The 17,282-nt window shown below is 37.6% G+C and overlaps 1 protein-coding gene across 4 annotated transcripts in view; it reads left to right on the top strand.

Moving 5' to 3' along the window:
- The first annotated feature begins 4,383 nt into the window (after positions 1-4,383).
- The window catches only part of NOX4 (NADPH oxidase 4), a 185,749-nt gene continuing 172,850 nt past the window's right edge, over positions 4,384-17,282 (top strand). Inside the window, exons 1-2 of one of the 4 annotated variants that reach the window (XM_025356492.1) lie at positions 4,384-4,679; positions 5,305-5,400. In XM_025356492.1, coding sequence (XP_025212277.1) covers positions 4,623-4,679; positions 5,305-5,400 — 153 coding nt within the window. In that variant the 5' untranslated portion in view covers positions 4,384-4,622. Of the gene's footprint in view, positions 4,680-4,885; positions 5,006-5,116; positions 5,252-5,304; positions 5,401-17,282 lie in introns of those variants that run through there. The other 3 variants (XM_025356495.1, XM_025356493.1, XM_025356494.1) reach the window with 3 other exon arrangements.

Below are 17,282 nucleotides of genomic sequence, written 5' to 3'. Positions count from 1 at the left end.
TTTTTACGCTGAATTTTAATACTAATCCCTCCTGGTAATCAGACATGAAATAACAAAAATGGTAAACTATATCAAGTTATAATGATTAAGAAATCTTACCGAATTCTATCAGGCATGTTTCCTGGTCTATAATTTTTGACTTCTTGATGGAAATGCTAGCTAGGAATCCCAAACATTTATTCTTTAAGGTGAATTTCTTCAGAAGTCTTATTCTAAGGCTAGCATATCCAATCAGAGAAAGAAAATTAAGATGATCTAGGTTAATTTAGGTGCTATCCTAGGCTAAATAATAGCCACCTAAAGATAACTTATCCTAATCCCAGGAACTTGTAAAGTTACCTTATAAGGTAAATGGAACTTCGCAGAAGTGATTACCTTTAAGTATCCTGCATAGGGAGATTATCCTGGATTATCTGGGTGAACCCTGAATACAATCACAAGTGTCCTGGCAAGAGAGAGGCAGAGGGTGATTTGACGCCCACACAGATTGAAGAGAAGGAGGCAATGTGACCACCAAGGCAGAGAGTAGAGTGATACAGCCACAAATCAAAGAACGTCAGCATCCACTAGAATCTGGAAGAGACAAGGAACACATTCTCTTTAACACGTCAGAAAAGATGCTGCATTGGTCATGGTGGCTCATGCATGTAATCTCAGGACTTTGGGAGACTGAGTCTGGTGGATCACTGGAGACCAGGAGTTCGAGACCAGCCTGGACAACATGGCAAAATCTTGTTGTTACAAAAACAAAAAAACCAAACCAAACAAACAAAAAACAAACAAACCAAAAATGAACCAGGCGTGGTGATATGCACCTGTAGTCCCAGCTACACTGGAGGCTAAGGAGAGAGGATCACCTGAGCCTGGGTGGTCAAGGCTGCAGTGAGCTGTGATTGTACCACTGTATTCCAGCTTGGGTGACACAGAGAGATCCTGTCTCAAAAGAAGAAAAGAAAAGATTGTGATCTGGTGAGCACCCTGATTTTGAACCAATAATACTGATTTCAGACTTCTGAAATTCAGAACTGTGAGACGATAAATTTCTGTTGTTTCAGCCCATGACGTCTGTAGTGATTTGTTAGCACAGCCATAGGAAACTAATAGAAAGGCCCACTTGTCTTGAATTCCTATCATTTAACCTGTGGGATTGGTAATATCCATTTTAAGGGGTTATTGCCCCATTTCTTTACTTTTTCTGGTAATTGTCAAGCTGAGCAGAAACTATTTTTACATTATCAGAGAGTTAGACTTGAGAAATTGGGATTTGAGAAAGGCACAAAAAGAAAGATGATATACTTAACCACTATTCTTTCATCTAATAAACATTGTGTAAATTCCTACTATGTGTCAAGCTTTGTGCTAAGTCCTAGAATAAAAATGGAATAAGACCAGATTTTGTCCTTAAGAAGTTCAGTTGAGTAGGAGAATTAGACATACATATACATATAATTAAGTTAATTAGTGGAAAATGCAGTAATGATTATGTGCAAAGAGTATTGTATTTTTTCTCTTTTTTAACAGCTGTGCATTTCATATTTTGAAAAACACTGTCTACAAAAAAGTTTCTGTGTTTAAGTAATATATAATAGATCAAGAACAGTTCTAACCGCCAATAGGTTTTACAATTAACATAGGAAGATCAGTGTTATATCACTAGCTTACCATTATTTCAGCCAAAAATCAAAGGTATCTGTCATTTGAGTTTTTATCGTGAAGTCTGTTCCTGGCAAAAGTGTGATTTTCCTTATAATATTTTAAATACTGATGTAGCTGCAGAACGCTGTCCTCATTACTTTCAAGAGTGGCCTTTCCTAGTTTTGAAAATACAGCCACTATGTCATTAAACAATCTGGTTGGCCAGGCGTGGTGGCTCACGCCTGTAATCCCAGCACTTAGGGAGGCTGAGGCCGGTGGATCACCTGAGGTCAGGAGTTCAAGAGTAGTCTGGCCAATGTGGTGAAACCCCATCTCTACTAAAAATAAACAAATTAGCTGGGCGGGTTGGCACATGCCTATAATCCCAGCTACTCTACTTGGGAGGTTGAGGTGGGAGAATTGCTTGAACCCAGGAGGCAGAAGTTGCAGTGAGCCGAGATTGCGACATTGCACTCCAGCCTGGGCAACAAGAGTGAAACTCCATCTAAAATAATAATAATAATAATAATAATAATAGTAATAATAATAATAATAAAACAATCTGGCTTAGAGAAAATTGTATTGCAAAGAATCTCATTAATGAGAGTTCCTGCATAACAGGACACTAGCTCTGTCCCTTGGGGATGGCTTGGAGTACTGTTTCCTGGTAAAGCAACATAAACAAATCTCAGGCCCCTTTTACAGAGTTATGAAATAATAGCCATAGTTAATAACCAACATTTATATAGGCATTCTATCATTTTACTAAAGAATTTTACAAAAGTACCTGATTATGGGTTGTTTTAACTGTAAGCAAACCCAGTTTCATTACCTCAAGCAAGTTTCTTCATTTCTTTTAGCTTCCATTTCTCATTTTTTTTTTTTCTTTTTAGACAGAGTCTCACTCTGTCGCCCAGACTGGAGTGCAGTGGTGTGATCTCAGCTCACTGCAACCTCCGCCACCCAGGTTCAAGTGATTCTTCTGCCTCAGCCTCCTGAGTAGGTGGGACTACAGGCACCCTACTTTGTGTATTTTTAGTAGAAACGGGGTTTCCCATACTGGCCAGGATAACCTCCATCTCCTGACCTCGTGATCCACCTGCCTCGGCCTCCCAAAGAGCTGGGATTACAACCGTGAGCCACCGCACCTGGCAGTCCATTTCTCATCTTTAAAGTGAGAGTGCTAACACGCACATGGAGGGCTACTATGAGAATGGAGTGAGATTTTGTATATGAAGTAGCAAAGGCAGAGCCTGGGACTTAGTAGGTATATTATTAAGAATTGGAGCCATTTTTAAAATCTTGTGTCTTTTTGTCTGAAAGTCGCTTAGCTTCTAAAAATGGTCTCTTATTTTACTATTGTTGAATTGCTTCATGCTTCTCAACTCATGACAAGAACCTATTCTGCCAATGAACCTCCTGCCCCCATGTATTGAAATTAAACCTCAGGAGCACCAGTGCATCCCAGAATTTGACTTCCCTCCAGTGGTGAGACCCCTTGGGTTCTTTGTGTGCTCTTTCCCTGATCCTTTAGGTGTCACATGGTTAAAAAGAACATAGTATTATTTATAAATAATATGCTCTCTAACTTTAAAAAGATTCAGGACAGCTTTCTGGATTTGGTCATGCATGAAACAAGAAAAACAGCCTATTAGAAAGTTGTGTGAAGTCTAACAGGGACTTGATATGAATTCATTTTGATTTTTCAAACTATGCACTGCAATCAATCGGTTCATTAAATTAATTGGAATAAGTATATTGCATATAGTGAGAGTAGTATTATTTTTTGAAATTTTAGTTTTAATTACATCCTATGGCCTATGTTGTAAGATTTTTTTTTTTTTGAGTTTAAAAGCCATTTGATTAGGCAACTAGTAGTAAACTTTTTCTCTCTCTCATTAGTTGTTAAATTTGGAAAAGTTTTTGGTTTAACAAACCTTTACTGGATATCTATTTTGCATTGGATATTTTTCTACATGAATGACATTTTTTTTTCTCTCTTTTCTAATACTGATTTGTTGCAGTGTCGGATAGGTACCTGGGTCACCTCCACACCCTTCTCACTCTTCACTGGGCCTCTGGTACAAGATAGAGAGGATTCCTATTACTTACTGAACAGACTGAGTAGTAAAACAAAAAGATTCCCGAATACAGTGAATCTAAGTTCCCCTAGAGCCCCTAAGAATTACATCAGCTTTAACCATTAATTCCCTGGGTTCTTCTTATTCAGTAATGTCTTAAAACCTTTTTATCAGTATGGGATGGGCGGGCAAGGGGATAAAGAAACTGGTGGCTAGTGGGAAGCCTTAGGTAAGTGCTATCGGGGGGGCTTTAGTTTGGGAGTGGGATAATTTGCTGAGGAAGGGTGGGAGAAATGTGAGCTAGTGCATAAAAGACTGTTTCCGGATCAAATTTCGTTACCAAGGCTCTTTGAGATGAACTCTTTTGGGGGAAAACAACCAGTCCAAAAGAGCTGGATGTGTATGTGTGTGTGTGCGTGTGTATACGACGGGGCGGCGAGGGTCCCCACTTTTAGTATGAGTAGCATTGTTCACATGTTTGCCAGTATTTTGGAGCCTGGCAGGCCGGGCTAGAGGCTGCGGGGGACGCCTCCAAGTTCCCACCCGGGACATCCTGAACAGCAGCAGCCACAACAACAGGCTCGCCCGTAGACAAAGGGGCCGGCGCGGCGGAGCAGACTGGTGCAGCCTGGCCCTCGCGCTCGGAGCGCTGGGCGTCGGGGCAGCGGAGTGGGCAGAGCTGACCCGGTGCGGGTCGGAGTCAGGGCACCCGGAAAACCCGGCTCTGGGTAGCAGACCCCGCCCGGGCTGGCTCGGCGCCGGGTCTTCGGGCTTCCCCTCAGTCTTTGACCCTCGGTCCTCGCTCAGCGGCCCCGCAGGCCGTGCAACTGTAACCGCTGCCCAGGCAGCCGCCCGCTCCTTCTCGGGGCCGGCGGGCACAGAGCGCAGCGCGGCGGGGCCGGCGGCATGGCTGTGTCCTGGAGGAGCTGGCTAGCCAACGAAGGGGTTAAACACCTCTGCCTGGTAGGATGGCGGGCTAGGCTCTCCGTGCGTTTTCTCTGTCCTGCAGCGATTTTGATTCATTCTCTGAGCGTGCACGGGTGGGAAGCTGGAAGTGGAAGTTTTGCCTTAATTCGAACATTCTCCACTAACAAAACTTTATGCTGGAGATAACAATGAACACTCCCCCACCTCGCGCCTGTCCCCAAAATGCATGAGAATTTTTCTGCACATTGATGAGAGAGATGTGGAGGAAGAGAGGTCATTTTCAGTGAACACAGCTTTTCCTTTACCCTTTAAACATTTTTGCTCCCTTTGTTCTTTTCCCAGATTATTTCTGTTCGCTTGGGGTATGGTGATGTCATTAATTTCTTAATCTCATTTTGTATGGCAGGGGATAGCTGTAAATCATTTAGGAGACCTATTTGCAACCCAAATGCTTAGTCTCAGGTGAAAGGGCCGGGTAAAATCAGATTTGTTTTCCTCTGAGTGGTTTTCAGCTTGCTGGTTAATTGAAAATGCTTACTGCAGTTACTGGTTTAGGTTCCACTGAAAGCACCGTGGCCAAGAATTTACCTGTGGTTTCTATTCATCAGGTAATAATTATTTTCAATTTTTGTTTTCTGTCTCTCATGTCTGATTGGTTTAGCTTATCTGGCTGTCCATGAATGTCCTACTTTTCTGGAAAACCTTCTTGCTGTATAACCAAGGGCCAGAGTATCACTACCTCCACCAGATGCTGGGGGTAAGTAAGTTGAACTTGGATGATCTGGTGGAATGGGTTTAACATTGGCAGACTTTGCTACAGGTTTGGTCAGTTCCATTCGTTAAAGAAATGTGCACTCTTCACTTTAGAAACATTTGTTGTTCTCTAAAGCGGTCACATTTTCTTGATTTATCATTTACGCTTGTACAAGTTAGAAAGACTGACTCTCTCAAGAACCAAAGGTTCACTTCTGCTGAAGTGAAACGAATGAACCTGCCAGACCAGGTTATTGGTGCCTTAAAAAAAATTGCTACTTCTTGCCAGCTGCTAAGTATCCTGAAGGATCTGATTCACTAGAAGGACCAACCAATGACAAGCTTTTAATTCACTCTTATCAGTGCTTTTAGCCTGCTCATGAGCTTATCCAGAGGATTTCTGCACTGTTTGCTTTTACTGACAGCTCTCACAAAGTGTGGGTCTAATGGGGTTATTCATTTCTGGGCAGTTCTCAGTACTTGTTTTGGGTTAGTGGCTGATGATATTCCAGAATTCTAGTATAATATGAGAAAGATACTGGGCAAAACATTTTTTCTGATTTATTTTATGTTAATATTTTTCTTTCTCTTTTTTCTATGATGTTTCTGATTTTATTCTTCCATTCCATCTCCTTCTTATTTGACTGCTTAACAGAAGATAGTGTCACTGAAGGCATATTGCTTTGTACAAGGAGATTGCATTTTGTTTTTTTTGGTTTGTTTGTTTTGAGACAGAGTCTTGCTGCAGTGCCCAGGCTGGAGTGCAATGGAGTGATCTCAGCTCACTACAACCTCCATTTGCCTGGTTCAAGCAATTCTCCTGCCTCAGCCTTCTGAGTAGCTGGGACTACAGGCACGTACCAGCATGCCTGGCTAATTTTTGTATTTTTAGTAGAGATGAGGTTTCACCTTGTTGGTCAGGCTGCTCTAGAACTCCTGACCTCAAGTGATCCGCCTGCCTCAGCCTCCCAAAGTTCTGGAATTACAGGCGTGAGTCACCAAGCTCGGTTGAGATTGCATTTTCTAAGCAACAAGCAAAAAGTGTAAAACACTGCAAAAACTTAAGGAACCTGAAAAAATAGATTTTGCATTTTGGGGTCGGGGGAGAATAAAAAACACATTCTGCTTTTTTTTTTTTTTTTTTTCATGGTTTCATGACTACTTAAAATTAAGATGAGTTCAGACAAATTCAGTGGAACCAGCTCTCCGTTCTGTGCTTTACATGGACGGATCTTATTTATCTGTAATTCTCAGTACCCAGACTAGTGATTGGCACATATTAAGCCTGCAACAAGTTGCAGTTGAATTAATTAATTAATATTTATACAACAAAGTAATATCATAATCTGTTGATCACATACTTTATAAAGTTTAACTTCTAGGTTTTAAGCCAATGGGTTGGAAAAAAATAGTCTGTAAAGCTAAACCTATTTTATTGGTAACTCTTCAATTTGAATGTTTATTTCTTTCATCCACCCAATCCAGGAACTGTCTTGAAACCTATACTTTTCAGATTGGCACCCAGAGAGTAAAACCTAACTTTGCTCCTCAAGTTGCTTTACAATATAATGGAAAAACCAACAAGTAAATAATTGTAATTCAATAAACAAGTGAAGGTTTCTTCTAATAAACACATGACGTTTGATAACTTTTTAGTTTTGTTTTCTAGTATTTCCCTCTTAGGTGTAAGTTAATGAATAGGACGTTTTTCAGTGGAAGTTTTATCACATCTATTACATAACTTGATGAACAACTTGGAGAAAAGTCTTTAGATATACAATAGTAAAATTTGCTCTGGGTCATGAGGTATTTGTATTAATATAAAATCTAAGAATTGGAAATTTATTGCAATAACCTAGAAAGCCATAACTGATCTTTGGATTTTAGCTCTGTGACATAGTATAAACTAAAATAACATCTTATTTTTTAAAAAAATAATTGTTTTGGAAACCAACACTTTAATTTTTATGAACTTACTGTATAACAGAATTTCAAATTTATTTTGGTGATAAGTCAGATATGATTAAGATCACATATGCACAGAAACATAAACCAACAAATTTGGAGAACATTTAAAACTGTGTTTCACCTCTCTATCCCACTTCACTGCTTCTGCTTGAATAATAGACAGGCTAATGAGCTTCAAGGACTGCTGGCACATAGGGCTTGATAAATATTGATCAAGGGAATGAAGAAAAAAATGATAAAAGGACCAAATAGAAGACTAGGAGCAAAAAGGATAAGAAACAGATTCAATAAAGGAGAGGTTGTTATAAGTTAGTTTTCATGAACACACAAGAATAATTATAGTGAACTGACATTTGAGCTATCTAGTAAGTATTCTTCATTTTACCAAGAATCACTGTGGAAAGGAATGGTCTTTCTACATGCTGAGAGATGAAATATGACCTATAAACTTTTCAGTAATTACCTGTTATGAACTTTCTAGTCATTAATTTATCTAAGCTGTTTTGGAATAGGTATTTTCAGTCTGTATATTACTTTTAATTGGAAAAGAAACTCCTACAGTTTTATAATTTATGAAATAGTGTTTAATTTTGTGTCCTAGGCTTATCTTTTCTAATCTTATAATGACTCTTGTATTATTTCATAGAGTAACAATTTGCAGGCACTTTTCAAATTGCAAAGAAATGTAGTATAACAAAGAGATAGAATTAGTTTTTAAAGAAATATTGCTGACTCTCATGTCTTACATTTTTAATAACTATATATTATGAACTTAGCATCTTAGAGTGGTGCATCTTAGAACTTTTCAAACACTTGGTCCCGCTGCTATAGACGTGTGGGATTCCTGAAGCGAGTCTAGGTATAAGTCTCTTTTAGGTGGATTTTAGGTTTGTAAAAATCATGATGTTATCTCTGGAAATGTATTTCATTGTACCATTTAAAACGCAAATAGAAATAATACTTTCATTGCTGAACATTTTGGTAATAGCATTGACTATAAAGCTGCTATCATTCATCTGTGCAAGGTAAGGTAATAACAAAGTCATACTAGTATTATAGGCAGGAAGGACCCACAGAATGTGGTCCATTTATTGGAAGACACAGACAGTGAGAAGCAGTTAATTCTTGGTAACTGCTTGAAAATCTCTATTTTCTTTTAAGAATGACTTTTTATTCAAATGTTTATTTATACCTGTGATATGCCAAGAATTTTACAAATGTTTTGTTTAAGCTAGGAAACTGTTCTCTCTGTTTTACTTATGAGGAAACATGGGCTGAGGAAGCTGTATGACTCACTCAAATCCCTTTGAATGGTCAGTGTAGGAGCTAGGATTTGAATACATCCCTGTCTGGCATCTGCTTTTTCGTCATACTACATAGCTTTTCTGAACAACTTCACTGGCCCATCTCAGATACTTATACCACTGGTTAGTATTAATTTTTACCAGTGCTGGCCAACAGAAATATTCAGCAAGTCATATATATGTAATTTAAAGTTTTCCAGTAGCACATTAAAAAAGAAAAAAGAAACCAGTGACATTGATTTTAATAATATGTAGTCAACTAACCAGGCAGTAAAAGAGACATCGGGACATGGGTAGTCCTCTTGCTCCTCCTCTACTAAGCAAGAATTGTCAACAGATGTGAAGTTGTGGAACTACAAAAATCATTGGTTTGGGAGGCCATGGTGGGAGCATTGCTTGAAGCCAGGGGTTTGAGACTAGTCAGAGCAACAAAATGAGACCCCATCTTTACAAAAAAATACACACACACACACACACACACACATTAGCTGGGCGTCGTGGCACATGCATGTAATTGCAGCTACTTGGAAGGCTGAGGCAGGAGGATTGCTTGAGCCCAGGAGTTTTGAGGCTGCAGTGAGCTATGATTGGGTCACGGTACTCCAGCGGGGGTGACACAGCTAGACCCTTCCTCTAAAATAAATAAATAAGTAAATATTATTGGTATAGAAGTATAAAAATCTCCCTGGCTTCTGTCTCATCTTCTGACTTTTCTGGAGGTGAAAACCTTTGAGAATGAAGATGAAAGTATTTACTTCTCAGAACTAGAATATCCACTTTTATTTCAGGGTTACTATTCTCAGAATAAAATTAAAGAATAAAAAAATACATATGAATTGACAGAAAAAATAAGATCTTAATTGCTGGAAGATAAAATAACACTGAGATTAATATGTTTTATTGTGGCTTCTCATCATGATTATCTTTTCCCAGACTGGTCTGATCCAGACTGGAGGCAACATGGTCACGGCTGGTTTATGCCTGAATTAATGAGCTAGTCAGACTGTGCACTTCCTAGGAGATGTTTAATTGTGACATGTCATGAGTTTCGGAATCTTAAAATTAGTTAAGAGGAAAAAAAAATCTATTGGGAGAAGCCAAAATGAGCACCCAAACAAGCAAACAAACAAACCAAACAATAGCCTGCTCCACTGCCCCATAGCAACCTTTTAAATAAGGGTAAATAAGAGATGTCATTGATTGCTTAAGATTAAATCTATTTTTATTTATTTATTTTCAAGGAATGGAAAATGTAGTTGCTTGCACTTCATAGAAAGTAGTAACAGGTTGTGTTCAACTCTCAGAAATGTAGTTTTCTTTTTTTTTTTTGGAAATGCTGTGGCAGTTTAACTCAAAACATCATTTATAGGAGCTCCTGAATTCATGTTTACCTGTTTTGAGTTGCATTTTTTACATTTTAATAATTAAAGCATATCATGTAATTCCCATAAACATTTTAACTTGAAAGAAGAATGATTTTATGATATCAGATTCAATGTGTCCTAGTTTTTTATATATATATATATATATATATTCAACATGTCTTAGTTATGTAAACATATATTTTTTCCCTCCAAACTAGTCAATTTCAAACTAGTTATTTGCATGGTGTCATGATGAGATTTTAATTTTAATTTTGCTTTTATTCACAAATATTGTTTTAGTTCTGCTGCATGATCATGAAGCTTTTTTTTTTTTTAAAAAAAAGAAAACAACTTTTATTGGAATACCTATGCTCTCTGGAAGAAAGCTATGAGCATTCAGGTTCTTTCTTTTTTTATTATTATTATTTTTTTCTTATACTTTAAGTTCTAGGGTACATGTGCACAAGGTGCAGGTTTGTTACATATGTATACATGTGCATTCAGATTCTTTCTAGTGAAATACTGGGATTATCTTTCTTTAGTCAATCATTATCCATTAGAAACATTAACTAATTTACCCTCTCAAGAGTCCTAGAAGTTATATCATAACATTTTACAGAGACAGAAATCTGATGTCATGTGTATTTCTTAAGGTCAGAGGCTGGAGTCTCTGGACAAATGGACCTAGGACTTTAAGTCAACGTTGGTTTCACAGCTGGCCTGGGCAGCTTTAATTCTGCTGATAATTAATATATGGTCCCTGTTACTTTCAGAAAAGATTTGGTCATTAATTCCTAATTATACAGACCATAAAAGTAACTAGTTAGAGTTGCTCAGGCACACGTTATGGTAACAATTCAGGGGACATGTTTAGACGAGTGTTATTTTGCTTGTTTTTATTCTTCACATTCTGCTATTTAAAAACAATTTTCTTCTTGTTTATTGGCAGAGGAAATGGGTTATATTTCTTTGATGAAATTATATTCTTTATCTATTTACAATAGACACTGATTCATAGAATTTTAGGCTTGGAAGGGAACCTTGATATCTTTACTTAGATTACTTTTCATTTTCCAAAATGGAAAAATGAGATTGAAGTGATTTGTTCACTATCACCTACTGAATTAGTGACTTGTTCACTATTTAGTTTATTATTCTCCTTAGTCCAATATTAGCCTGCTATAATGAACAGCTGTATGAACACACACAAGAACATTTTAAACCCCACACTGTATAGACTACTCGCTTTACGTTTTAGGTGAAATGATCCTTCAAACTGTCTAGCAATTTAAGAAGCTAGGGAAAATGATTGATTTACTCTCAAAATAAAATATATTTTTAGTATTATAGTTGTTTGAGACTTGTCAATAAATTGTGAAGGAATTATGAGACATTTTTATTTAACTTTTTTCTGATTTCACAATATTTATCAGAATTCTAAGGCTCAATATTTAACCTCGTTATGATATATAGCTAAACGCCAACTGCATAATTCTCCTTTATCAATATCATCCCAAACAGCATAGAATTGGAAGCTAGAATGAATCTAAAAGATAGTCAAATCTTTATTTTTTAATAAATGATATGAATAATATCAATAACAGATTGAGATCAGTGATAACTGGCTAATACTAGATATTAGTCTAAGAGCTTTGCACTGATTAATTTACTTAATTCTCTCAGTCATAGTATGGAGGGCATGTTTTCAAGTTTTTGTTTTGTAGATGAGAAATTGAGTTAGAGGGAATTTTTTTTTTTTTTTTTTTTTTGAGACGGAGTCTCGCTTTGTCACCCAGGCTGCACAGTGGCCCTGTCTCGGCTCACTGCAAGCTCCGCCTCCTGGATTCACGCCATTCTCCTGCCTCAGCCTCCCGAGTAGCTGGGACTACAGGCTCCCGCCACCATTCCTGGCTAATTTTTTTGTATGTTTAGTAGAGACGGGGTTTCACCCTGTTGGCCAGGATGGTCTCGATCTCCTGACCTTTTGATCCGCCCATCTCGGCCTGGATTACAGGCATCAGTCACCGTGCCTGGCCGAGTTAGAGGGGTTCTATAACTTGCTAGTGAGGGACAGAGGCAGGACTCTAGCCCAAAGATCCTGGTTCTGGAACTTGTATTCTTGTTTCATAAAATTTTAACTGACAAATGCAAATTGTATTTTTTGTGTACCACATGATATTTTGAAATATGTGTATACTGTGAAATGGCTAAGTCGAGCTAATTACCAGGTATATTACCTTACATGCTTACCTCTTTTTGTGATAAAAGCACAAAATCTACTGTCTTAGCAATTTTCAAGAATATATTGTTATAAACTATAGTTACCCTGTTGCACAATAGATCTCTTGAACTTATTCTTCCTGTCTATCTGAAATTTTGTATCCTTTGAATAACAGCTACCCAACCCCCTCCCATCCCCACCAGCTCCTGGTAACTACCATTCTACTCTCTACTTCTGTAAATTCAGTTACATTCTTTCTTAGATTCCACATATAAGTAGCATTATGTGGTATTTGTCTTTCTGTGCCTGACTTATTTTACTTGATGTCCTTCAGGTTCATTCATGTTGTCACAAATGACAGGATTTCCTTCTTTTTTTGTAAAGCTGAGTCATATCCCATTATGTATATATACCATGTTTTCCTTTTCCATTTATCTGTTGACGAAATTTGTATTCTGAGCCACTTGTGCTCTGTTGTCTCTTTGCAACATTAATATTAGGTTGAATCATATGGAATTGCCATTTTGGTAGATCAAAAACAAATATCAGCCATTGTATATGGCTCAACCTAGTAGCAACTGTTACCATTTATTGACTATATATCATGTGTCAGACACAGTTCTTGGCCCCTTACTTTTATAATCTCATTTAATCCTTATATTTAATTGAATCCTTGTAACAACTGTAGAAGATAGGAATTATTGCTTTTTACAGAATTGAGAAGCTTAGATTAGGAACTATTTGCTTTTTACAGAATTGAGAAACTGAGATTCTGAGTGGTTCGGTAACTTTCTGAGTAGTTAGGTTACATAGCTGACCAGTAGATAAGCCCAGGTTGAACCCACACCTGTCTGAAACTGAAGACCATGCTCTCAATCACTCTGCTTTCCAGGTGAGGTTCTGAAACAGGTAGTATTAGAACCTGGAATTCTCTACTCTTATCTAAGGTCCTTATACATTTTGCCATGGTGGCACTGAATATACTGTTTGTGTTTCCCTCTGTTTGCATGTTAGTGTGTTTTTGTATCTGCTAAGAAGTATTTGATCAGAAGTAAATGTAAGCATATATGCATTATTCTTATATATGCAGTGGACTTGTATAACTTATATTTGAGGTGGACTTGTATAACTAATACCTACTCTGTTAGTTTGCTAGGGCTGCCATAACAAACTACCACAGACTGGGTGGTTTAAAGGAAAGAAATTTCTTCATAGTTCTATAAGCTAGAAGTCCAAGATGAAGGTGTCAGCAGGGTTGGTTTCTTCTGAGGGCCTCTCTCCTTGGCTTATGGAGGGCTCTCTTCTTCCAATGTTTTTGCATGGCCTTCCTTCTAGGTATCTGTCTGAATCTCTTCTTTTTTTTTTTTTTTTTTTTTTTGAGATGGAGTCTCGCTGTCGCCCAGGCTGGAGTGCAGTGGCCGGATCTCTTCTTATGAGGGTACCAGTCATACTGGATTAGGGCCCATCCCAATGAACTCATTTAACCTTAATTACCCCTTTAAAGATTGTGTCCAAATATAGTCACATTGTGAGGTAAATTCAACTTGGTACATCTACCAACTTTGTCAGTCTTCCTCTGGAAGCTAAGCATGCATTTTGAGAAGTTAATTTGAAGTTAATGTAGTTTTTTTTTTTTTTTCTCCTTAATTGTAGAAGCCCAGCTGGGCACTAGCATTCCAGAATGACATAGCACAAGGGTCCTTCCCAGGACCTTTTAGGAAGGTGTTGCAATGCTCCTCCTTAGAGGTTTGTCGAGCTTTATTCTTAGCCCCACCCTACAACTATTTTAAACATGCTCTTACACAACCCTTTATTCCCTCCATGACCTCGAAGAAGAAAATCAGGTGAATTAGCACCTCTGAGGAGTAGCATCAATATTTTGTATTGATTTGTTAGATTTTGACATCAAGAGTATGAATTCAGGGAACTGACTCCCAGAAAAGGATGCAGTGAATATTGAGGAACTACTTTACCTTGCACACCACTGAGGCCAATAATAGCAGCAGTTGTCGTAGCCCTAGTCCTAGTCATAGTTGTGTATACTTCCTTCTGGGCAACACTCAGCCTGGAGGGAGAGGAGCCTGTAGAACTGTGGACTGTTCTAGTCCATTTACCCGCTTTGATGGATGAATTTCATAGAGTTAAATGCTTTCTGTATGGACTCAGTGCAAAGCTGAATGTGGATTGTAGGTCCTCTAACACCTGGTCGATGTTTCTTCATGTCCATCTTGCTAAGCATTGTGTGTATCATAAAACTGATTTTAAAATTGCCTAGGTAATTCTGGAGAGAAAAATAATAATAATAATTATTATTTTTTATTATTATACTTTAAGTTCTAGGGTACATGTGCATAACGTGCAGGTTTGTTACATAAGTATACTTGTGCCATGTTGCTGTGCTGCACCCATCAACTCGTCAGCACCCATCAACTCGTCATTTACATCAGGTATAACTCCCAATAATTTCTTACAGAAAAGGTCATGGGCTTTGGAGCTATATGGATATGAGTTTGAATTGTGGTTAAGCATTTCTCTCCATTTGTGATTTTGACATACTATTCTCTCAGCCTAGGTGTAAACCCTACTCATAAAATAGGGCTTAAGCCCTACTATTAGTTTAGATGTCAGGATAGCATGAGAAAATACAGGTGAAGTGCTTAGCACTTGGTACATAGGCATTCAGCAAATTGGTAACTATTACTATAAATATTAAATAATGGTAACTAGTATTAATAGCATCAATACAATGAATAGGACCAAATGGTAATATTGTATATTGTGTGTGTGGGGTGTGTGTGTGTGTGTGTGTGTGTGTGTGTATGTTAAAAAGAATTCAGAAACATAAAGATGGAAGGGATTTGCTGAGCATACAGATGCTGAGCATATGAGATGACATCTAGGACAGAGATTTACCCTTTGATCTATTATTTCACTGCTCACAAGGGTGCTTAATAAATGGATATTTGATGATGAGGTTGTATGTTTGCTGGTCAGTAGGAACATGTTACCTTCAGTCCTTTGGTTGACTTTTGGCTGCCTCCCTGATCCTCTGGAGAGAGGAAGGCTATTTGCTGCAATTTGTTATTGGCACAAAGTTTGTGGCAATTTGGCTATGATTGTTGGGTGGAATTTTAGTTTCAGGTGGAACACATTTCATTCAACAAAATATTATTTAATAGTTTTTATTAAGCTTCACTGGATCTTGGAATTTTCAACAGATAAATAAGATAAATTAACTATCTCAGATTACTGTAAATGTTAAAGAAAATTAAAATACATAATAGTAATAGCCAAAGCTAGCTTCCATTGCAATCTTTTCATGGGCCTAACATTGTGCCAAGTTCCTGTTATGTTCTTTGCTATAGTCTCCACTATCCTACAAGGTAGGTTCTATTCATAAGAGGAAGCTGAAGAACAGAATTTGTAAGCAATTTGCTTATTGATTATAGGTACCTAACATGAATCTATTATATACTAGGAGCTCTAAAAGTGTCAGTCGTCTTCTTTCCTCCCTCTGCTCTCATCCTTCACAGCCTCGTAGCATAATTCACCTTGCTGTTTTATACCCCAGGAAAACATGGTGGAAATATTCTATTCACTTCAGAATATTGTGCTGAGCATTATGACTTAACAGATAAGAAAGTAGTTTGAAGAATTAAGTTTTACAGATGTGAAAGATTGTTGTTATGTAGTGTTTCTGTCTCCTATCATTTCACAAAGCTTTTAAGGCTGCAGTCATGGTGCCATAACATTGCTCCCCTGGACATCATTAAGGAAAGTTTGAAGAAAGGAATGAAATGTTTGTCTTCATGACAAAAAAAAAAAAAAAAAAAAAAAAAAAAAAAAAAAGGCAGTCAACCCTTAGCATGCAATATGCTTTACCTTTGCAGTGTGACTGTTGAAGTAGGATCATGACAGTCTGTGACATATTGTAATTAATAGTAAAACAAGTATATACAGTTGACTCTTTAACAGCAAAGATTTGAACTGCTCAGGTCCAGTTACATGCAGATTGTTTTCAACCAAATGTGGATTTGTAGGATGTGAAACTCAAACATACTAAGGACCGACTTTTCCTGGAGGCCAATTCCACGGGGCCCACTGGGGCACTTGAATAGACACAGAATTTGGTATATGCGGGGATCCTGGAACCAATCCCCCGCATATACCAATGGACGACTGAAAGAGCAAATTACATAAGTAGAGAGTGAGTCTGTGCGATTCCTAGAATTACATCCTATTGCAACTTTTTGATATAATAAAACTCAAGCAATGTGATAAAAAAATGTCTAGTGAAAAGTAGTTTACTTTCAGTTCTGACAATGAGACTAAAGGAAAAGTAAATAAAGGAAAAGAAGGACTTTGTTCAATCAGTAGAAATTGTGTTCATCTTTAGAAATTGGAAAGTTGAATTTGGCAATGGCTCTCATCTCTAAATGGAAACTATCAAAGGTTTTCATGGATATGGGAATCCATGAAAGGATTGTTCAAGGTCTCTCGACCCATATCAAGACTTTCAGAGGTCTGATATATTTTAAGGGAAGAAGACATGAGTGACATAACCAAAGTATAATTTTATATAGCTGAGAGTTTTTTTCCTAATGGAGACATTTTAACAATAGGGTATAATTAAGAAACGATTATACGGAATGCCTTTGTGACTATATCTCTTTTCTTTATGATTGAATTTTCAAATTGCAAATAATCTCATTAACATGATCATAGAAAGCTCAGGTCCGGTGGGAGGATCTGGAGTGGTAGTGATCCAAACAAGTTTCTTTTATCCCCATGCTATCCTATACTTTTGATTCTCTTTGTAAGCTTCCTTTTCTTCCAATATGCCTTCCTTTATGTGCTTTTCCTTTAGCATCTTATCCCGAATAAAATCCCTGCTACTCCACCTTATATGAAGGCATAGATTTCCAGGAGGATGAAGATCTTATAAGGTGAGAAAGTTGTAGAACAAGAAAATAACCACCTATTGAGAATACTTAAGAGATAGGGTGATGAGAGTACTTTTATTTCTCAC

This window comes from Theropithecus gelada, chromosome 14 (assembly GCF_003255815.1).
Source record: "Theropithecus gelada isolate Dixy chromosome 14, Tgel_1.0, whole genome shotgun sequence".
NCBI lineage: Eukaryota > Metazoa > Chordata > Mammalia > Primates > Cercopithecidae > Theropithecus > Theropithecus gelada.
The sequence above is the reverse complement of the archived record's forward strand: the minus strand, read 5'-3'. Positions and strand labels throughout refer to the sequence as shown.